The 22863-nt window shown below is 45.1% G+C and overlaps 1 protein-coding gene across 3 annotated transcripts; it reads right to left on the bottom strand.

Annotated features, from left to right (window-relative positions):
* Positions 1 to 3540: 3540 nt before the first annotated feature.
* LOC135378365 (mpv17-like protein 2) lies at positions 3541 to 21507 on the bottom strand. 3 transcript variants are annotated; one of them, XM_064611390.1, is made up of 4 exons: positions 21348 to 21507; positions 21175 to 21256; positions 16497 to 16733; positions 3541 to 6107 (listed from the first exon to the last, which is right to left on the bottom strand). In XM_064611390.1, exons 3-4 carry the CDS (start codon positions 16718 to 16720, stop codon positions 5759 to 5761), a joined length of 573 nt encoding a protein of 190 aa, XP_064467460.1. In that variant the 5' UTR covers positions 16721 to 16733; positions 21175 to 21256; positions 21348 to 21507; the 3' UTR covers positions 3541 to 5758. The 3 variants fall into 3 exon arrangements, with proteins under 3 accessions (XP_064467460.1, XP_064467461.1, XP_064467462.1); XM_064611391.1 differs by having other exon boundaries at positions 21400 to 21507; XM_064611392.1 differs by lacking the exon at positions 21175 to 21256 and having other exon boundaries at positions 21400 to 21507.
* Between the last annotated feature and the right edge of the window lie 1356 nt (positions 21508 to 22863).

The following is a 22863-nucleotide window of genomic DNA, read 5'->3' as shown; positions in this document are numbered from 1 at the left end:
ATCTTCCCTGACTTCAGCTGCTTTTTGGCAACTTCCCTGACAATCCCCTGACATTTTTCTAGTTGTATCACAATTCCCTGAGAATTCCCGGCTTTCCAGGTTGATAGACACCCTGTAATATGTATTTCCTAATTCGTATGCTCTGACAATATGTTAATCTTCTTGTATCCCCACAAGGCTATCATAATTCTGATATGTATGTATCCCAAAAGGAATCACTGATAACAGTAGCCGACCAGGTCACAGGCATTGTTCCGCATCTTTAAAGGGATAGGGTAGCTTGCTCTCCAAGCATTAATTCCTAGATTTTTTGTTTCACCGGGTAATGTAATCCCTAGATTAACGAAATCACTGCTCCATTTTTTGCCAACTTGAGTGATATAATTAGGGCCTGAAGTTTTAGGGTTTAACCTGTTTCTTCCCCGAAATTGCACCCCGAATTGAAGGTTGCCTCTTTAGAGTGAAACCCGATTTTCACCCGGCAACTTGCCCTCATTGAAACTTCTGTAGGAATGCACACTAGCTTGTTTGGCCAGCAAACACAATTACATCACCGTTTGTACCAAACCAGTACAGTTCGTTTGAGTAACAGTGCCAGAGTTCTCCCCAAATTCAGCATACTGGAAGTTTTCCACCCGAATTCGCATCAATTTAGATCACATGCTGAGGTCTCCGATTCTTACCCCTGAATTGGGAAAAAGTATTTCCGAAAACTTCAGGCTCTAGGTATAATTTATTATCAGCATCATAAACAATTGGAATCCGCATGGTTTGAAATTTTCGTATGGAGAGACACAAGTGCAATGGCAGTGTCCGAAGATGTGGGAGAGGATGCTTAGACATCATCATCCCAGCAGAATGTCACCGAAACATCAGACAAGCTGATGAGGAGTTCTTCTGCTTGCTCCTCCCCGTAGGTGCTAGTCTGCTGCCGGCTATCACAACAAATTATGTATAATTCTGGAAATATGTCGCTCAGGGGTTCTCGGAAAAGGGCTTGCAGGAGAGTTGTTTAGAGTCAGTAGACTTGCCCTTGCCACATGTATTTATTTTAATTACGCTGTGGGAGTGAATTTTCCCTTTATGCTCTGTTTCTTTCTTTCTTATTCTTGTGTTTTTTATAAGTCTTTTTTAACAGCTTGTATTTTACTTCACTTTACAGTATTCTTGATCGCATTTTTATAGAAAATGTTCCAAGCTTCTACACAATGAAGAATCCAGGTCCAGAATTCCCTTTATCCCACATATCTGGCAAATGTAATGACTCAAGAACCCAATGCGCTCCTACTGGCACAGTTGGCGTGTTGCAGCGCATGCTAATACAAACAAGCACTACCGTCTTACTGTGACAGCACGTTATACTTAGGGCCTGACTTTTTAGGGTTAAACCCGTATCCGCCCGATATTTACCCCCCGAACGAAATCTGTAAAATTCGGGTTTAACCCGAATCTACCCGAAAACATCCGGGTCGCGTGGCACACTCATAAGCTTGCATTAAAATAAAGTTTGATAACATTGCTTATCATTAGTTCCATGTTAAGACAAATTTTTATTAAACAAAAAAAAAATCACCCTAATACACCCGGATTCCTGACGGCAGAATATGCCGTAACGGGATTTAACCCGAATGCACCCGAATTTTCAAATGAAAAATATCACCCGATATTTACCCCCCGAATTTGGCCAAAAATAAAACCCGAAAAAGTCAGGCCCTAGTTATACTCTACGGCAAGCGTGGTCTCACTAGTGGTACGTAATACTACTGTTCTGGTGCACAGTATAGAACTGCGAGAGTAAGCAAATTCAGAATATTAGCTGGAATTCCTTTTGAATGGGTAAGTATGTATTACTTGAAATTGTTCGTGGGTGGTATTCAATTTAACACAAAGTACAAAGTAAAAAAAAAGGATGCCCAGTGCAAGAAACAAGTTGGCAGACCTCGAACACTATCAGGGGCCCAATCTTGAACTCTCGCATAGCAAAAGTTAGTTATTTTTGAAGCTGATGCACTTTACACGTCACACGGCAGTACATGAAAAGCATTTCGGTAGGCTGCGATGTCAAATAAATGTTGCAATTGGCCTTCGCACAAGAACTGTGCCAAATCACGGGCAAAGTGATGCATTTAACGCACATAACTGGATAACGACAAGTCGAAGATCGTGCCTGTGGTACCGTCTGGAAGCCCGATCCCCGAAATGAAGGTGTTACAACATATGGCACGACACTGTAACGTTGTCGTTAAATTTTCTGTTCTGCTGGCTGCGGGAGTGTTTTCCACAGAGTGCACTCCCATTCTCGAAGTAACAACATGCTTTCAATCACAGTGTTTACAAAGGAGCTTCAAAGGTTCGAGGCCTCGCGAGAACCTTTAAGGACCAGCTGAGGTGTAAACATTGAGTGCCTTACCTCATTACCGTGCTTATCGTTGAGGTAAAGCTTGGGCACATTAATGTTCAAATACAAAAGTGCCTCACCCGCACTGCTGTTTTGTGAACATCTTTCTATACGAGCACCAATGGTTCTCTTTTTTTTCCTTGTGGGAGGTCCCTTCTGAAGACTTCTCAATTTCAATATCAGAGTGAGGTCTTTCATTACTTCTGCTATTTCTGTATTCATGACACAACCGAGGCAAAACGTGCAGTGGGAATGCAGTAAGCACATCCTAAAGCATAACTATAGAAGTGTTCAACTTAAAGGAGCAGTCTAGAGGCACACAACTTAATTTCTGTTTCTGGTCGGTCCCGAAAACAGTTTTCCCACAATTAGCGCAACCGTAGCGAAATTGGGACACCTGCAATAGCCCACCGAATCCCCAGTGCGCGAAACACCCTCCTTCGCCTTCACGATAGACACGTGATGAGCGCCGCCACACGCGTCACTATGTGACGCGAGTGGTAGGGACGCTCCTCATTGGACCTGGGATCACATGATCAAGGTGAGCAACACCGCGCAGGCCGGAGCGTCTGCAACCGCTTCGGAGACGCCAGGCGTTCTCCGGCTGTGTGATGTCCGAAACTGAGGATTTGAAAGCTGTCAACGACACGACCTCGATTTTTTGGGAACGCTGACACCACGGGAAGAACGAGTGGTGCAGCCCGAAATTAACTGTGTGTTGTACAGCGATACCCCAGAGCTTCCTGACAGTGTGCAGCCTCTCTGACCGTTTTCACCGCACAGTTGGTTCAGTGGCTAACAGGTGGCGCCACAATACCGCCGTCATCACTTGCTTTCTGCTACTGTGAGTTCTGAGATTACACAGAAGCCACGGATATATTACTCTTGTGATTGCAATCTTATTTTGTAAGGCTGCATATATGCTTTGTTTTTTTAGAAAACCTGATATAAATAGGAGAGAAACTGATATTCTGAGGCTGGAACAACATAGAAGGGACAGATACAAACAAAGCCTCAAATTGCCTAAGAATTCAACGATGAAAGATGAAAGTCACTGAAAAGGTTAGCCAGCTGTAGGGATCGAACAAGTGAATGTGTATATGAGTGAGCAAAAAATGTAAGAGTTTTTTTTTTTTTTTTGATTGGGTGTTAGCGCCGCGAAGCAACTGTGGCTATGAGCGACGTACAGATGTGGACAGACGGAGAGAGGATAGCAGGAAGGAGTGGGGGACAGTGGGGTTAGTATGCGTCCTGGGCCGACTTCAGGGGGAACTGTGCTGACATTCGTCTGGAAAGTCTTCGGAAAACCCAGGAAAAACCTCAGACAGCACAGCCGGCGGAAGGATTCGAACCCACCACCTCCCAGTCTTCAGCACGACCTTGGTTACCACCACCGAGCGGACGCCTTAGCCCACTCGGCCATGCCGCTGGTAAAAAATGTAAGAGTGAAAGGAGGGTGCGTGAGAGTGAGTGGCTGGTTTATCGTCCCTTCAGATGACGCACCCCGAAAGTCGCTGGAGAGGCGTGTTAGCTTAGCTCAATTCGTAGAGCCCTGGACCGGTAATCCAGAAGATGTGGGTTCGATCCCTACAGCTGGCTAACCTTTTCAGTGACTTTCATCTTTCATCACTGATATAAATCACACAAAGAATAGAACTCATCAAGACACAGCTTGCAATGTTCATAGCAGACGGCTTTCTCTACCAACGAATGAGGGGGCTCTCTACCATAAATGTCACACTAGAGTGGGTGATTTAAGAGAGTGGGTGGGCGACTTTGCAAATTTATTGTGCCGCGGTGAAACAACTTTGGACAAAAATATTTTGTGGGAATGCTTTTCATATACTGCTTTACAAGATGACAGCAGTTTTTGGCCATGTTAGATACCATTTTCATGCTCCTTTAAGAAGGAAAAGAAATCTAGTCCATCAAGTAGATATGTCATTAGACCCTGATGTTTTAGGGTTAAACCCGAATTTTCCCCGAATTTGCACCCCGAATTGAGGTTCACCTATCTAGGGTTAAACCTGATTTCTACCTGCAAAACTGCACCTAGGCTAGGCACCTCAAGGCATCGACATACTAGTTTCTCACAAAATATGCGACTGCCCCTTACTTCTGGCACTCTGGATAAACAGTACAGTGAACGTTTATTCTACAATAATGCCCGATTTCTCCCCGAACTCAGTCTGATGGTAATTTTTCTGCCCGAATTTGCATGAATTTTTTACATCAATTTAATGACCCGATTTCTACACCCCGAATTTGGAAAAATATAAAACCCGAAAACTTCAGGGTCTATATGTCATTGGAGATAAGGAGACGCAATAGCAGGCGAGGCGAAATACTGCAGTGCCATCATGAGCCATCAGTAGGGGAGCGCACTTTCTGCTACAGTGTAGTGTCATGCAACCAGTCTTAACAGTCACGGTCTTAACATATGGAAGCAGAGTGAGTATCATGGATTACATTATCTGGTGCAGGGAGAGAGCTTTTTCTCTTTGCGTCCAGCCATCCCATCTCCGGCACAGTAATATTTTGAGAGCTCACGGACTAGATTTCTTTTCCTTCTTGAGTTTGACATGACTATAGGGTTTCTCGTTTTTGGAGATTATATTTTACGGGGTTTAACAAAGGAGGGTGAAGATAGGTGAAAAAGAGAAACTATCCTGTTGTCTTTTGATGTTGAAATCAATTCGAACTTGTGTTGCTGTCTTCCGGTTTTGCGCACATTTTGCCACGCTTCAGTTGGTCTCAAAGAGTATAATCCCCCAAAACGAGGAACTTTAAGCATAGCACATGAAAGTATTGCAAGTATGAATGGCAGGCTGGATAAAATTACATGTACGGAGAGCACAATAAGAGATTCTCTCACAAGAATGTTCAGTGGTCTGTCAATCTCACTCAGGTTTGTGTATTTAGATCCTTGTGTGTTCAGGTTGTTTCTTCCAAACTGGAGAGGGATAATAGTGTTTGAAGCTAGAAACAGTGTAAAATCTGGTGATATCGTGTGGGAAAGCAGATTTTTCGAGTGGAAAAGACAGAAAGTGAAAAGAGGAACACATGAGATGGCGAGAGGCAGTGCCTAGTGCAAAGTATTTAGTGCTCGCCCATGCTTGTATGAGTGGTCGTGTTTGCGCCTTGGTGAGTTCAGTCCAGATTTGACAGGAACCGACCCTGATGCCAATGAAGGGGGTAAAAACGAGTTTGCATTTAACCCTGAAACACAAGGCTCTGAGTACATGGTAATCACTGAATGCAGCCATTAATGACCTATAATGTAGAAAGCAGTATAACTATTCACATTAACATCTCTGAAACAGGGATCTCCGACACGAAACTATTCATTAACAACTATCATCAAGAAGGCACCTCATCCTGTCTATGATCTTTGTACTTTACATAAGGTGTATAAACATCAAAACCAAATGACACCAGGTTATCAAAAAACACCCTGTACCTCAAGGGTAACACATAGAAGTTGAATACTTGAGCAGGAGGCCAGACGACCCATTCAACACGGTAGATGTGCCCTCCTTTGGTACACAACTCCTCCCATAAGGCAGCAGGCCTCGAACGTTCCAGCACAGCAACAGTGCCGAAATAGACAACGAGGTTCACAGGAGAAAAGACCACCTGGTCGTAGAGGACCTTAAGAACCACCGTGCGCAGGGCTCGGCCAACCATCCAGCGGTCTAGCAGCGCATACCTAGGTATTGTGGAAAAGAAACACGCACTAAGAAACACACACCTTTTCTTCCTCACTGTATACAGAAAAAAAACTTTCCACTATATACACACAAATATGGGACGAGCAGCATCTAAATATGCGCAAAATATGCAGAAATTGTTGTGATGACAATGTCACTTCAGAAGATTTAGCTTGGAACAGTATGAATATGAAACTTGCCTTAACAAAAATATGCTGTGCAGATGTATACTCGTTATGGGAAGTTTGAATCTGTGTTCATCCGTGGGCACTCAGTAATACTTTTTTTTTTGCGTGAAAATTGTGATACATAATACTGCTCCAAAAAGTTATAATATTAATATACAGTAATCAAATGATGTACTACAATGCAACCAGGCAATACTGTATTACAATATGTTGGTAACACAAATATTTTATTTTGAAGCGATTTATTCCCTTCTCGAGTTCCCCCACCCACCCCTTTTTTTTTGCTCTTCTTGAGGTGTGGGGCTGCAAAACAAGAAGAAAGAGAATACCTACTGTGCTCTTAAACATTTATTTAACTGTTTGCACTTTCTGTCCTATTGTTCAACTTTCTTTTTTGGCTGGTAGTCTAAAAAATTTACACCCCAACCCTCTTGCCCACAGCCCTTCTAGAAATGGCTAATCTCCCTTCTTTTCTGGAGTTGTAAAGCAAAGGCCACAAAACCAACCCATCAAAAAGTCCCTAAAAAATGGAACATCTCAAAGATGCTGTAACTAGTAACAATGCCTGGACGCATACCGCAGCTGACTCGCATCATGCAAGTATGCTGGAAGCATAATCGTCTTGTGGAGCAATATAATACCTGCAATGCACATTTTTGAATTATTACAATAAAAATACTTTTGTTGGGGTATGTTATAAACCTAATATGTACAAATATAAAAATGCAATACAGTACTATACTGATACAAAGTTTTGTGATGGACGCCTGCCCCTGCGTGGCACTACTATTTAGTTAGTTTAGCACTGAAGATGTGGAATCATGCATTTGGGCTAATGGAAAGTGAGTAGCTGCCTCACCTATTGTATCAACCCCCACAACCAATGGAGCCAGTGTCACCATTCTGCACTGCACACTTCTTGATCAGTAGTGTGCCAGCATGCTCTACAAGCACTGTGCCCGCGAGGGCACAATGTTGTGCAGCATGGTATATCCGGTGAATTGGTTAAAACCCAATGGTAGCATGACGACAACTGAGACAGGGCACAAAGACAACAGGCAGAAAACAAATAGTTGTCTTTCATTGTCGTTGTGCCCCGTCTTAGTTGTCACCATGCGACCGTTGGAAGGTTGTGTATATTACAGTGAGGTTCCCAGCCCTCTCAAAAAGAGTCACTATGATATAATTGAGATGGCAGTGCTTCCAGAATACTGCTGTAGGATTCTGGGGCTGTTGTCTGCTGTTCTTTGCATTATAATGCATCATTTGTCCAGACCTCAAAAGTTCCTCAGTTCAGCAGACCTCAAAAACGTGACAGACGATGGTAACTGAATGAATTTTGCCTGTTGTCGGTAATCATTAAGAGTGAGGGGGCTCTCTCGGTTGGAGACGTCACAGGGTTTGGGGGAAAGAATTTACGTTTGTGATTCTAATCTACGGCAGTTTACGTTTGTGACTTCTAATTTGATTTACAGTCATGTCTCGATTATCCGGACACCTCGGGAGTCGTCAATTTCCGTCTGGAGCCAAGAAAACTTCCGGGGAAACTGGAAAAATTTGGGACACTTGTTTATAGCTCCAGAAAAGGAAACAAGGAAAATATTGTTACTTCAAAACTTCATGCAAAGTGAGCTGTTTGAAATTAGTAGGCACGCATGGGACAGAATTTTGGTCACAGCCACAGCACCCGCTGCGTCACCCTGCTGTTCAAAGAAGTGTAACGTCTCAAAGTTGGTGCCGCACACATGTTTTTGTTTTTTGCAAATGCCTTTCATAGGCCAAAAGACAGGCAATACTTTCGGACGGCCTGGACACTGACGTTCACATGCGGACTTTTTGCACCCGGTGGATACAGGGCATCTCTTCTGCTTATTGTCTACCATCTCTACCGTGTGCCCGCACACACGAAAAGGGAGTGATCTCTGAAGAAAGGGGAGTCAAACAGTACAGAATGCCTCGGTGAGATGAGACCCTTTCCCAGCATAGTTCGAACCAGTGTTGTACGTAGCGCCGTTACTAGTAGCGGCGCTACCGCATCCGTTACGTTTTCTGTTGCAGAGTAGAGATCACGCTACTTTTTTAAATTGGTAACAAAAGAAGTACTTCCGTTACAAACTTGCGGTAGCGCAATCTTTGAGCGCTACCGCTACTTTCCGAGCTCAGGTTCGCGGCAACTCGAGTTCAACATATCATCAAGCCTCCACTCTGCCTGCCTACGAACAAGCTGCCCAATATCACAGCCCATTCTACGAAGACCAGGCATATAGCCCGAAAGGAGGGCAGAGGTCGATATCTTACAAAGAGGCTCTGCCCTCCATGTGTTCCCTATTTGGAATTAACCTTCTTGGAGATTCGGTGTATAGTTGGAGTTGTCCGCAAACTGAGGTCACTCCTACTGCATTGTGGAACCGTCCCAGCTAGCTATGAGTCATGGAGCTGCTACTTTTAACACAGGGTTGGGTCCACATGACATCGCACCACGTACGCTTAGGTGCTTGAGGGTTGCCATTTCCTGTCCGCTGCAATGGAGGGACCATGGCCTGCTACAGCAAGCATCTTTGAGTATAAGGAGGAGAAAGAAAACGGTAGCGTGGTGTTCAAATGTCTACTATGTGTCTCGGTGGGAAAGCTTATCTGTGCGTCAAGGAAGTCAACGTCCAATTTGAAAAAGCACACAAAGGTATGTTTACTAACTTCTCATTCCAGGGCAAGCTCAGTTCTTTTTGTAACAAAGCTGTAGAGCGTTTTAGTGGTAGGCTTGCTTTGTGCTTTATTTGCTTTAGGGGAAGAGAAAAAGATATGCGGGATATCAACCAAAGCGGCCTTTAGTAGATCTGTAAAAATGGTGTTAGAGTAGAGGAAGGAGCCAGAGAGAGGCGTCGTTTTCGGTGTTTTACTGCTTCCAAACCAAAACGAAGAATGAACCTAAACACAGGGATTCCATGCACGATAAGTAAGGCGCACGACCCCCCATCGTCGTCCTTAACACTCCCCCCTGCATGATACATCATGGCTCCACTTCAAGACGATGTAAAAGCTGAATGGGTCGTTTGATGAACGTGCTGGAAGATGTCCTAAGTGTACACGAACGAACTAGACCCGTCGCAACCAGTGTGTACTTGCTCCACTCGTGCGAGCTTCCAAAACATCCTTGGCTGTTGGGGGTCTGCCAGCAGAACGAGCTCGTTACGTTGAAGGTTAATAGTCGTTACAGAGCGACTCAGGTTTGCCGAATGTAGTTGCATCAGGTAATCGCGAGACCACTGCCTCCAATACCGGTTAAGAAGCCTCTCCCTAGTTTGCAGTGTAGGTGTGTTACCAGGATAAGGTGGTAACATTCACTTCTGTAAGGGCCGTAAAGCCATAAGTCGCTTCCCAAGAAGCAGGCGAGATGGAGACAAGGCTTGATAATCGTTGCGGTCTTCTGACAGCTGCATAAGCGATCTTGAGTTTACAATAGCCCCAATCTCTGTCAGCACAGTTTGCAACTGCTGGAAATCAAGCTCACTACGACGTAACATTCTTCTTAGGGACTCCTTCACTGAGCGAATCATTTGCTCCCAAAATCCCCCCCACCATGCAGCATGTTCGAAGATGAACTCCCAGGAAATGCGACGTTGGGCTGCACACTCTTGCACGTCTTGGAACTGGGAGGACATCATAGCAAGATACTCCTCTGCTGCCTTCTTAAAAGTGAGGAAATTGTCAGAGTAAACCTTGGTTGGTAGCCAACCGACGTGACGTGAATCTTTTGAACGCCATGAGGAAGGTGGCATACGACTGATCGGTGACCAACTCTAAGTGCACGGCTCTGGTCACGGCGCATGTAAATAATGCAACATACGATTTTAGGTGTCCTTCGGTTGCACTGTAATACAATGGGCCAAGTCCACCCCCGCAACATCAAAAGGAAGTTGTTGAGTAACTCTATCCTTTGGCAAAGGTGCTTCTTGTTCTACGCACGGGCAAGTCTTCAAACGCCGACAGAAGAGACAGTGATGTAAGGCGTATTTAACGGACTGTCGACCCTTGATTATCCAGTAATCCTCCCGGAGCTGATGAAGTGTTCCCTGTACACCAGCATGTGACATCCTCAGGTGCTCTCGAAGGATAATGAGACGTGTGAACCATGCTGGAGATGCTGGAGGCAACAATATAGGATGCTTGGAGGAAGGTGATTGCTGTGAGTATTGAAGCCGCCCTTGAAGACACAATGTGCCGTTGCTGTCCTTAAAATAACGAAAGGTCTTAAGATGCGGTGATTCGGCTGGCAAAAATCTTGCCTGCGTTACTCTGAACCAGAACTTTTCCACTTCCATGAGTTCTTTCGCCTCGAGAGTACCAGATCGATGAGCTGCAATACGCTTCGAGTTGTGGACGTAACGAAAAAGCCATGCCGTAACTCTGATAACAAGATCGATTGAACTACTGTTGAACCTCTCAATAACGAATGTCGATTTAACGAAGTCCTCTGTTTAACGAAAAATTTCCGTTGCACGTACGTGTCCCCATAGACGCCAATGAATTTTTGCGCTCAATTTAACGAAGTACGTTCGTTTGGTCACCTCTATTTAACTAAGTCTCTAGGCTCTTCTGCGCGTCTCTTTCCCCTTCACCACGAAGAAAAGGAGGAGAAACCTTCCCTCTCAGTTGACCTTGCGCGAGTTTTCGTTGGTTACTTCGGTTGTCACGTGCTGTAAACACGAGCGTGCAGACATGTGCGTCGCTGCCGTCGGTAATTATCGGTACGCCGACGCTGTTTGGAAACCGGCGTGAGGGTCTCTTCGCACCTGTTTTCAGACAGGAAAACACGTATTGCTGACATCTCGCAAAGTCTAATTTGCTTGTGTTGATGATGACGACAGTACGTTGTGGTTTTGTGCCTTTTCCGCCTTTTCATTACGTGTTTTTGTTTGCGCCGCTGATGCTGACGGTGGTATAATGGGCATGATGCCGGTGCCATTCAAGGTTCCATTGGCGCAGACGTCTACGTGACATGTACCCATTTCTCGTTCTTTTCGATATTCAACGGCGGTGTACTGTTGTTCTTTCCGGTCATGAGTGCAAGTGAACCAACCAAGAAGCTTTGATACGTGAGCGCGCAGGAGAAAGCAGTAGAGGTCATCCGGAGTTACGAAAGTTATGAACGCTCAGAGCGATATTGTGCACAAATTACGAGTTACCTGGCGTTATGTAATGAATAAAGCTTGATATTTTGTGCCAAGCAAGGACCCTGTATCGTCACTAACGCTGATTGGGATTCGGGGCACCGCATCTCTTCTAGAGACGAAACCTCTAGCACGAGCGTAGGAGGCCATGCTTCTGGGTTACTCAACCACTTGGGCCCCTGCCACCAAAGCTTGCAGTCACGGAAGTGTTGTACCTTGACTCCTCTCGTTAAAAGACCAGTCGGATTGTCCTGATCGGGATAATGTCGCTATGACTGTGGACACGTAGGCGTGCAGATTTCTTGCACTCGGTTGACAACAAACGTCTTCCACCTAGTCAGGGGTCCTTTAAACCAGTGTAGAGTTATGTGAGAGTCAGTCCAGTAAAGGCAATCGAGCTGTACTTGCAGGGCTGCACATACAAAACGAGACAGGCGCACCGCAAGGACAGCCGCCATGAGCTCAAGACGAGGTAAGGTATGGCGTTTGAGTGGAGCGACTCTGCTCTTACTAAGGAGGAACTGTGTGGTAGAGCAGGCATCTCCTGCAGGTACGTCCACATATGCTACAGCCCTGTACGCCTTTGGGCTGGCATCTGCAAAAATGTACATTCGCTTCGGGAGTTCGTCGTTGTTTCTTCTGATAAGTCTCGGAATGGACACTTGAGGGAGCTCAGACAACCCGTTGCACCATTCCTTCCAAGTCGACTCAATGTCAGCCGGTAAAGGATCCTCCCAATCAAAACCAGCCTCCCAAACTCTTTGTAGTAGCTTTTTTCCGGTAATGGTGAACGGCCCCAGCTGTCCGAAAGGGTCATGGATCTTTGAGACCGACTGCAGCACATGCCTCTTGTTATTCTTCTGCGACGGGATGTCGGACACAGACACTAGTGAGCATCGAAACTCATAAGCCTAAAGGTCCCACAGCAATCAGAGTACCTTTTTATTTCGTAAGATTCTGTCCTGATTCGACTGTCGTATTCCCATCCTTTATCATCTGTTGCAGCAGGTTGTTGTCATTCGTTAGCCACTTCTTGACTTTCATGCCAGCTGATTCGAATATGCTCAGTGTCTGCTCGTACAACGTGACGGCATCAGATGGAGCATGTCCGAACTGAGGTTCGTACCGGCATGTAGCACGTCATTCAGAGACAGAAATCCTGGCGCGCTGGAAGAAGCGTCAAAGACGATTCTGACCTTTGTTGTCTCTCTATCCCACCTGATTACTGCGAGTGCGTGATGGGGCATGCAGTACTCTGTACCCTTCAATGGCTCCTCCGGGTCTACGCGTTCTGCGTGTCAGTTTGTACTGGTACTGTCGTTTAACTTGATCGTACTCATTCTTGAGGTTCTGATCCTTTGACAACGTATGTGTTGCGTTTCTCAATCGGATCTTGGCGGTCTTCTTGTTATTTCCTAGTCTGTGCAAAAGCTCGTCCTTCCAGGGCAGATGAACCTTATACCGACCATCGACCAACTCAACTGTCTCTTCAAAGTACTGCAGCACGGGATTATCCTTGCTTACACTGGTGGAGTCAAAGATCCCAAGGTGTTCCAAGTCCCAAAAAGACTGCAACGTACTTGAAATCTCGTCATGGTTGCAACTCGATACTTGGGCGTGCAAGACGCTAGCTTGCTGCATAGAATGAGCTTGTGTAGGTCCTTGAAGGGTCCAACAGAAGACAGACTCCAAGGCAATGAGATTCCCGTGTAACTTTATTTGTTTCCCCGTAACCACTGAGGCATAGAAATCTGCTCCCAAAAGGACACAAATTTCGACCGTTGCATCAGGAGAGGAAGTGACGTCTGCCAGCTGTATTCCCACTCCTTCCAGACCCTTCAGTGTGCTCTGATCTATAACTGGCAAACTGTTAATACAAATTTCCGGAATCTCCAGCACTTCAAGTGACACCTCTTGATTGTCAAACTGCGACTGGAGAGTAATCTTGACTCTACGGTGTAGCGCTTCAACTCTACGCCTCCCCACTGTATTACAGTAAAATCTCATTAAGTCAAACTCCCGGTGAAGAACAAAATTAGGCTTAAGTCGAACGTCCATGAGTTCCCGTGCACGGCCTGTATTCCCGTAATGTAAATAATACCGGCTTTAGTTGAAATCGTTTAAGTCGAAATCACGGCTAAGCCGAACAAATGTTTTGTCCCAGGCGACATTTTTCATCTGTTTAAGTCGAATTTCACTTCGGATCGGTAAACACCACCTTTCTCGACTATGGATCGCCATGATCGGCCAAGTTCTTCAAGCCAGCCAGCACAATCCAATCCGATTCCGCCTGATCGAGAGTCGACGGGATCGAGGCTTACATGATCCCAAAACGAGCGCAAGACACTGTGCGCGGGCTAGGCTGTTCGGCGCCAAAAACGCTAGATAAGGACGGAGTGAAGTGAAAGTCAAGAACTGTGTGTACTGTGCGCGCGCTGTTAAGTTTTGTGCTACATGTCATTGTCGATGCTGAGGCAACGCAGGTTGAAGACTCTCACGCTTGCAAAAAAGCGGGAGCTGATAGCAGCGGTTGAAGCCGGCACAAAATCGAAAGGAGAGATTGCCACGAACTTCCGGATACCAAAGAGCACGTTACCACAATTTTTGCAAAGGGTTCAGGGCTTTGTGACACACAAAAGGTATAGGAAGCAAGGAAAGATATCAGACTATTTTCAGAGCTGTTAGAGCACAACCACAACCAGTGGTTTGTAGTAATTGCAGCAGTAGTGGCTATGTTTGTAATCCTTGAAGTACATCTGCAGAGTATTGTGTGAGTTAAGTTATAACTACAAATAAAGGTGATATTGATCCATTTGTGGACTATGCAACAGTTTAGGGACCAATTTTTATCAGAATTTGGCAGTTGTTTGATAAGTCAAAATACTGCTTAAAGGAGTACAGAGGACCATCCAAAACAATTTCAGATTAAGACGTCTGATGAAAGTGTGTGTGTCATTATACCGAATAGTGCGAAAGGTTTTGATGTGTTCAGTTTGTTTTGTTTTCGGCAAAACTATAACGCTGCTTCCTGGGATGCGCCGCAGTTGGCGGCTGGAAGTCTTGTGTCTTTTCCGATAACGTGCTCAATTGTCTCTGCACTCCGCTTCCATTTTGACAAAGTCAAGCAGTCTCTGGAGCAGCACCTGGTGCCGATTGGCCAAAGCTTCAGAAGGATTCCCTTGTGTACCAGTATGCGTACCTTCAGAGGGATTTCCCTGTGGATCATTATGAATCTTCCTCTGGAAACTAAGGACCAAATCCTCTGGTAGTGCTCGTTGAATGACAAGGATAAAGAAGCGAACAATACGATTGTGTACTGGTACCCAAAGCCTCCAAACTTCTCATGTGTCCTTGCACAGTATCATGCAGCCATCTCAACTCAGCCAGGTGTCGAGAAGACTGAACTGGCTGAACACTCAACAGTTCCATCAAGTGCAGCTGAATCAAGGAGTTGGTATTTCCAAATCGTTCCTTCAGCATCGCCACTGCCATACCATACATGTCGCCTGTTAATTGCAATCCCTTGATTGATGCTGCTGCTTCCCCTGTCAGAACAGACGTCAAGTACGACATCTTCTCGTGGTTGGTTATGCAGGAGTTATTGTGAACAAGAGACTCAAACTGAAGCCAAAATTCCTGCCAATGAGCTTGATCACCGGTGAACTTGGCGAGTTCAAGTTTTGGTAAATGAGGTCGGGACTGACTTATTGCAGCTCCTTGCTGGACAACAGGCGGAATGACTTTGGAAGCTTGAACGGCACGCTCCAGTTCTCCTCCGTACTCATCGGTCCTCGTTCTCACCTCAGGTCTTGAGGGCTGTACACAGAGCCGTTGCTTTAGCAGACAGGTGAAAGTAGCCACTCGGTCTTAATATTCCATGACCTTATGGAATTCTGCTTCAGCCTGATCCAATGAGAACGCAACCTCCAACTTGCTGTCGACGTCGCTCAGACTAGGAGGAAAAACGTTGATGCGTTGCTGTAGCACCTCGCAGTGACTAAGAAACTCCATAGAACGGTCTGTATTCTCAATGGCTTGTTGAGCCTCGTTCAGCACCATCGTAAGTCTTTGCCGAAGTGATTTCCTCTTCTGAAGAAATAAAGTCTTATTCACCAATTCGTCCGACCCCTCCGCCATTATGCTGGCCGAAGAGTTCCCCTATATCTTCTAGTTCCTAATTCCAAACAATCTCTCAGGTTTCGGCACCATTTGTTACAGTAGAGGAAGGAGCCAGAGAGACGCGTCGTTTTCGGTGTTTTACTGCTTCCAAACCAAAACGAAGAATGAACCTGAGCATGGGGATTCCGTGCACGATAAGTAAGGCTCACGACCCCCCCATCGTCGTCCTTAACAAATGGTTTTCCAAATTATAGCCTTCAGGCGACCTACGTGTAACCTCCATTGCACGTCGATTTACTATTTTGGGACGTTTGAAGTACGTCATCAAAGATGCTGTCCGTTTCTTTCCTAAAAAGTAGTGCATGAAGTATCGTGTTACCTTTTACAGATAACGGTAGCGGTATACCGCTACTTTTAAGAACGTGCAACATACTGGGATTTTGTTACTTTTTGTTCAAGTAGTGTGTATCCGTATTACGCTACCTTTTTCGGGTGGTGGGTACAACACTGGTGCGAACACAGCACATGCCAGGGACAGAGGACGTTGACACTTTCCTGAATGAGCAAATCAGAATGACCTAGGTCCTGGAAGATTGGTCCCCGTGCTTGCTGTTTGGATACGAATAATGAATTCTGGATAACCAGACAAAATCCATTGGTAGCAGGTTCATTCCCGGTAATGTAGTCTGGATAATCAGTTTTCCGGATATCTGAACTACGGATAAGCGAGACATGACTGTACTTACTTTACTTCATCAATTAAATTACATAGAAGCTAAATTAACTGCAATTGAATTAATTTAGCCCTACACCAAACTGTAATGCCATCACGTTTCATGAAATTTCTTAATTAAGTGACAGCCACATAGATCATGGGAAAGACGTAGATTCTGTGTTGAAAACAGCTGCTTACCAGTAATGACAGACAACACCAGTAGTGAGCCCAGCAGCAGCCATGTGCGAGGTGCGCACTGGATTCAGAACGGATTGATGACCTGACAGGATTTCATAGTGCTGCTGCACAATGTCGCCTGCAATGCCCATGACTGTTGAGAACGTGGCATTGGTGAGCAGGAGGTGACGACCAAACAAGGCACGTCCGATCGTCTTGAGCAATTGCAGAGCTCCGGTTTCCATTCTGAGAGGATATCTATGGGAGAAATTCAATGGTTCACTACAGATTTTTTAAAGGAGCACGCCAGTGACATTCAACATGGTTCACAACCCTGCTTTCGTTCATCAAGTAGTCTATCAGAAGCCACCATGCACAATATTTTTGCCGAGAGCTGCAATAACACTGTGCAATCCAATTTACAAAAACATCCAACGAAATCAGCCGTCAGCCCCACCCGACCTCCACGCGTGATGTCAACAGACCTGCGTGGGGAGCAGCCATAAGGTCTCATTGGCCACCAAAAATTTGTCTCTTCCTGCTACAGTGCTTCGGCCGCACCGGGCTATGTCACGGGTCACCCACCACGTGAACGTCATATCGACTTCCCTCGCTCACTTACACGCTACTGAAGGAGTGAAGGGCTCCAAGAGGGTGTGCATATCCGCAGTCAAAAACTCCAGAAAATTTACGGAGGGGCATTTCACTGCCCTATTAAAGTAGCACAGAAGTCATTTTTAGTACCCCATTTTCTTTGTATAAAACTGCTAAGCAGGCCGGTAAGATGCACCATAAGAATTAATTCACCCCATAGTCATAATTATCGCAAAAATTGAATTTAAACTATGTCGCAAAAAGCAACCGTGCGCAACGGCGGTGGACAGCAGTACCAGCCTGTGATCTGCCTGGAACCTCGCGCTGACGCTACAGGGCCATGCTCACCGATTGGTCTAGAGAAATGTTGTCTGCTACTCGGCTGTTTGGGGTTCTGAAAAAGCATTGCTCCTGACTCGGTCATGATTCGGCCGCTCCTTCTATCCCCATTTCTCCGGGGGAACTGGCAAAACTGGTTTACAGCTGCAATGGGACAGGCGCTGATCCCCACTGACCAGAAGACGAGTTGCCCCTGTAACGTCATCGGTGACATGGCATCATACTTCTTGTTATAACCAGAGTGGCGAGCTAAGGGTGAACGCGTGGAGCCATCTTTATGCAAGTTTTTTTCTGGGAAACAAAGTACACACATCAAAACCTTTCCCACTGTTCGGTAAGATGACACACACACTTTCATGAGATGTCTTTTTGGATGGCTCTCTGTACTCCTTTGAGGTCCTCTTGTACAAATACACCAGCTCATTTTGGGGCTGAAAAATGACCTCTGAATTTGCGCACAAGAAAACTTTAAAGTCTTATAAATTCGAAAATTACTTGTCCTACATTCATGAGCATGCGTGTAGCAAGGCTCGTAGCAAGAGACCAGATTTTTTTAAAAAGAAAATGCAATGTGAGCACAAATACAGAAATTATACCCACAAGAGAGGTAAGAACTTGTGAATAATAAAGCAGAGATAGTTTATCATCATACTGCATGTAATCCGATGTTCAATATAGTCATTTTATTTGTGAGAACAGATGAAGTGCTGGCTTGTCTATCAGACATGTTGTAGTAATAAAACGTTTCTCTGAAGCAGATTATGCTCTTGTTTGCCTTTGGCAATGGTATATGTCTTTAGTTCTGTGACTATATGGCATTATTAAAATTCAGTGACATTACTTATAATCATCTAGTGGATATTAGATAGTAATGTTCAATCCAAGTACGCTGCTTTGGGCGATTATTGTTTTTTTTACACGTCGCAACGAAAATAAATCTGGTCACGCACAAATATGACAGTTGCAAACACTATTTCGTATGTTTCTTTCGTTGCAATGTCCTTAATGGGAAGAATACAAGGGTAAAACAATGCATTAACAGTACTATTCTTAGCCTGAACACGAGTATTGTCACCCTTCCACTAGATAGAGGAAATGCAAGGCCTGACAAACGTCCTGTGTGCAAAATAAAGGCTTGACAACCCACTTGGCAAGTTACCGCACGTTACACAAGGAAATGTATTAGAGACAAGTTGCATTTGAGGTTTCCTTTTGGCCAATGTTAGTAACGCCATGTTATGATTTTTTACTACATTAGACTTTCTTGGAAGCAGCACAAACATCCGCACACTTCCCAAATATACCGAAGCGAAGCATGGTACTTCTTTTTTTTTTTATTCCGTGTTAGCGCCGCAAAGCAATTGTGGCTATGAGCGGCGTACAGATGTGGACAGAGAGTGACGACAGCAGGAAGGAGTGGGGGGGACAGGGGGGTTAGTATGCGTCCTGGGCAGACTTCGAGGGGAATTGTTGACATTCGTCTGGAAAATCTTCAGAAAACCCAGGGAAAACCTCAGACAGCCCAGCCAGCAGCAGGATTCGAACCCACCACCTCCCGGTCTTCAGCACGATCTTGGCTACCTCAAACGAGCGGGACACCTTAACCCGCTGGTCCCACGACTCTTGTGACAATGGCTATAAACAGCATCAATTGCAGTTATGTATACGTAGTTAAACTGACACAAAAACTTAAAGGTACCAAGATGGGTGCTTTCTACACAACTTTTCAATTTGATACTGTACAGCAGCAAAATTGAAGCATGCCTGCAAAGTTTTGAACTGATACTGCGATTGGATTCTCTTAAAGTCAAGTGCAGGCGACATCAGCTTGCCGCACGACAACATCACTTTGCACGCAGTGTGGACATCGCACAAGCCATGATTGACAATCCCTGGACAATCCCCAAGCAAAAAGCAATCAATGCAAACGTATAAACTCCCATTTCTGCACAAATTCGAATCATTTTGGACAGAATGCATAGCACAGAGTCTGCCTTCCCCCCCCCCCCCCCCCCCAAGTTATTTTGTAGCAGTGAAGGTGGGACCAGTTGGAATGTTTGTATCTCTCCAGATGCCACAAAATACCTCTCGTCAGGATTAGTTGCAGGTTCTAGATTCTAGGGGATGTGGATGGCTTGAACCCCCCTCCCCCTCCTTTAATTTCTGCCATCACACAGTGCCACAATTGACCTGCGTGCATGTACATGCTATCCAAGCCCTAACTCCCGCACTCAGAAAAATCCTGGATCTCCTAGTCTAGGACACTGCATTAATCCACCTGAAGTAACTCAACTAACTTTTACTACTCAGTGGTATTACAGCTTGCAACAAGTAGACTCTACAAGATGCAGTCATTGCGATGAGCTGGGAAATCCGAAACACAGCCCTCTCCATTACCCGCATTAGCAACTTTTTAGGACCACAGTTACAGTGTCCCGAATCAACTAGACTATCACTATGACAAAATTATTGGGCCCATGGTTAAACCCAGCCTACCAACCATCTCTACTTGAAAAGCACACTAGCCTTTCTGGACTTTTGGTCCTCACTGTGAAGCTCATAATTAAAGCGTGGATTTTCGTGCCAATGCATGTTTTTTTTTCTAGATATGGTTTCGTATCTAGACGACGCAAAAACACTTGGTCTTTGTTTGTGACTGATCAGAAGGGTTTCATGGTGCTTATAAATGCATGTTTTATACATTACGGCACATTTTGCATAAAGATGCATGAAAATGCATACTTTGACATATTTTTTCAGGTGTGAGAGCTTACTTCTATTTTCATGGATGTTTTTGCTGGTTTCCGGATGGCGTTGGGTCATCTTTTGCAAAAATTCTGGCAGGAGTCGAACATTTTCCATGTTCTGGTGCAGTGTCCAGCCTGCACCCTGGCTGCTCCATCCTCCACTGTGTGCATGGCCAATGGGCCGTACTTCACCTTCGCTGCATTACCGTTACGAAGATGGGCGGCGTTCACATTTTAATTGACATGATGCTGTGGGAAGCGCAAAGCCATGACAGAACATTCTTGAGCATGGGCAACACGAAAAACGTGAACATGTGCATGTTCGTGTTTTTTATGTTGCCCATGCTCAGGCCTGTTTCGTCCACCACCTAGCCTGCGTTTACGCAATTTGATCAATCACGGACGCAAAGCCTTCAGCTCCATGATTGATATATGTGGTGCAAGTATTCCTCGTTGTGTGCAGCAGAGCGAAGGCAGCTTTATTTAATTTGTTATCTGTAATAAAACTCTGGTCTCACTTTCCTAAAAAAAAATACGCATTTGGTGCACTGCTCTTGCACCAAGAACAATGAAAAACATTGCATATATTGAAGGTTTTTACTGCATATTTCGAAGATTTTCAGTGCATAGCTGCATGTATATTTCGGTATCTTTTAGCACATATTTCTCCACGCTCTACTCATTATATTCTCACATAATTACCGAGAGCAACAGGGTCGAATGATGAAACAGGGATGAAACACCCCAGTCATCATGTACTTCAGTACTTGTGGCATGTTCGTGCTCTCCTGCCACTCCTCTAATGTGGAGTGCGCTTTGACCTTCAGTTGACAGTAATGATAATTCGTCACTTTACGTCGTGAGACAACTATGATCATGACCATCACTGGCTACCCAACAACCTTTGGGCATCCTCAGTATCTGACGCGCTTTCGTAGGGTGCAAAGTCGCCATACACAATGCGCGAGTCTATAGTGCAGAGTGGAATGAATGGAGTGACTGAGGGAACTGTCGCTTACCTTGCATTATATCCAGCTAAAATTGTACTCCTCTATATACAAACATGAGCCCGAAACTGCTGAAGACATCTGCCTCATCTCGCTTCAAAGAGAAACAAGAAAGAAAGATATCGAAACTAAATTTCAAGTTCTCCACGTGAATGTGACTCTTCTATTTTGAACCGAATACGTACGTAAACGTAAGCATGACATGACTTGCACCGGCGAAGGAAGAAACATGCTTACTTTTGTTATTTGTATGAGATGACAGTTATCACAAAATGACAAAGTTACATGTATCCACACCCAACACGTGCGAACACTTTATACACAACAAGCACGCACACACGTCGAAAAAAAAAGAAAAAGACAATGGAAAACGAGAATGATGATGATGATGATGATGATACTGATGGCCATGCCCTTCGTAACCACTAATCTCTACGTATAAAGCAGAGTGTCGAACCGAAACGTTTTTCGTTCCGGTTCTATCATAAACGGTCCGGTACCGGTTCTGCTCCGGAGCAAAAAAATAACGGTTCATACCGGTTTTAATCGGTTCCGCTTCTGGTGGGCATATTCATTCCCAGAAAAAAATCAATGTTGCAAAATGTAAACCCGTTTATTCCGCATACATGGTATTTAATATTAATAGGCAGCTGAGAAATTGGTAGCTCCTGGTTCCGGTAGGTGACTGTCTGTTCAAATAGGCTTTCCCCTTTCTTGAAGCGCATGATACAGACTGACTTGTTTGTCGTGGTGTCATACGTAAAGTACTTCTTCTTCTTCTTCTTCTTCTTATGGGCTGGATTGGTGCGATTGCGTCCCATCCGAATGCCTGTTGCTGCTGCCAGCAAGCTAGCCAGCAAGCACCACGGCACCACCGCACGAGTACTACGAAAATCGAGCACTCACAAACGCGCTCGACGACTCCGTTCTTTTTCTTTTTTTTTCTTCGTGTCCTGTCCACAAAAGAGGCACCACTTCGTACGCGCTTGCCCTCTCGGATACATAAATGTATTCAACTTCGCTGCTCTCAAACAAGGGACTCGTTGCGCGACATTACCGATAGAGAAGCCGTTACGCAGCCTGCTTGGGTCGCTATTTATTTGAGTGTGTTTCCTCTTAAGGGGAACGTAACCAGAGAGAAGGGCTTGGGCGGATAAAATGAAAACGAACACTACGGCACATTGGTAGAGTCACAACCGGTCACATGTACCTCTAAGTCTATGTGCGCGAACGATAAAATGTTACACAGGGAGCCTAAGGGTCCATACCGACATACATTCCACCGTAACCGTAACCCTGGTATTTTTTTTAAAAAACCCTCGTACAGTATCCATGACATGACTTCAGAACACGCGACGTCAGTTTCACTCGCCTACTTGTAGTCCAAACCGGCGAAGTTTCTTCTTGGACCGAAAACCGTTAAATAAATTTTTCGGTTTCCCTCCTGAGCGAAAAAAATGTATACGGTTTCGATTCCGTTCCGGTTCGCACCAAAATAGCGGTTTTTTGCGGTTATCGGTTCTGGTTTTCGGTTCGCTCCGACACCCTGGTATAAAGTATAAAGGCTGGATCGCGCATGGGAGAGGGGCTCGTGGGGGAGAGGCGTGCCTTCGGGCCGCCATGTTGGTGGGCCCTAAAGTGCTGTGCACGGTGCTGTGTGTGCCCATAGAAAACAATAGGAGGCAACAGAGATTGTGAGTT

The sequence above is a fragment of the Ornithodoros turicata genome, chromosome 1 (genome assembly GCF_037126465.1).
Source record: "Ornithodoros turicata isolate Travis chromosome 1, ASM3712646v1, whole genome shotgun sequence".
NCBI classification, from domain to species: domain Eukaryota; kingdom Metazoa; phylum Arthropoda; class Arachnida; order Ixodida; family Argasidae; genus Ornithodoros; species Ornithodoros turicata.
The sequence above is the reverse complement of the archived record's forward strand: the minus strand, read 5'-3'. Positions and strand labels throughout refer to the sequence as shown.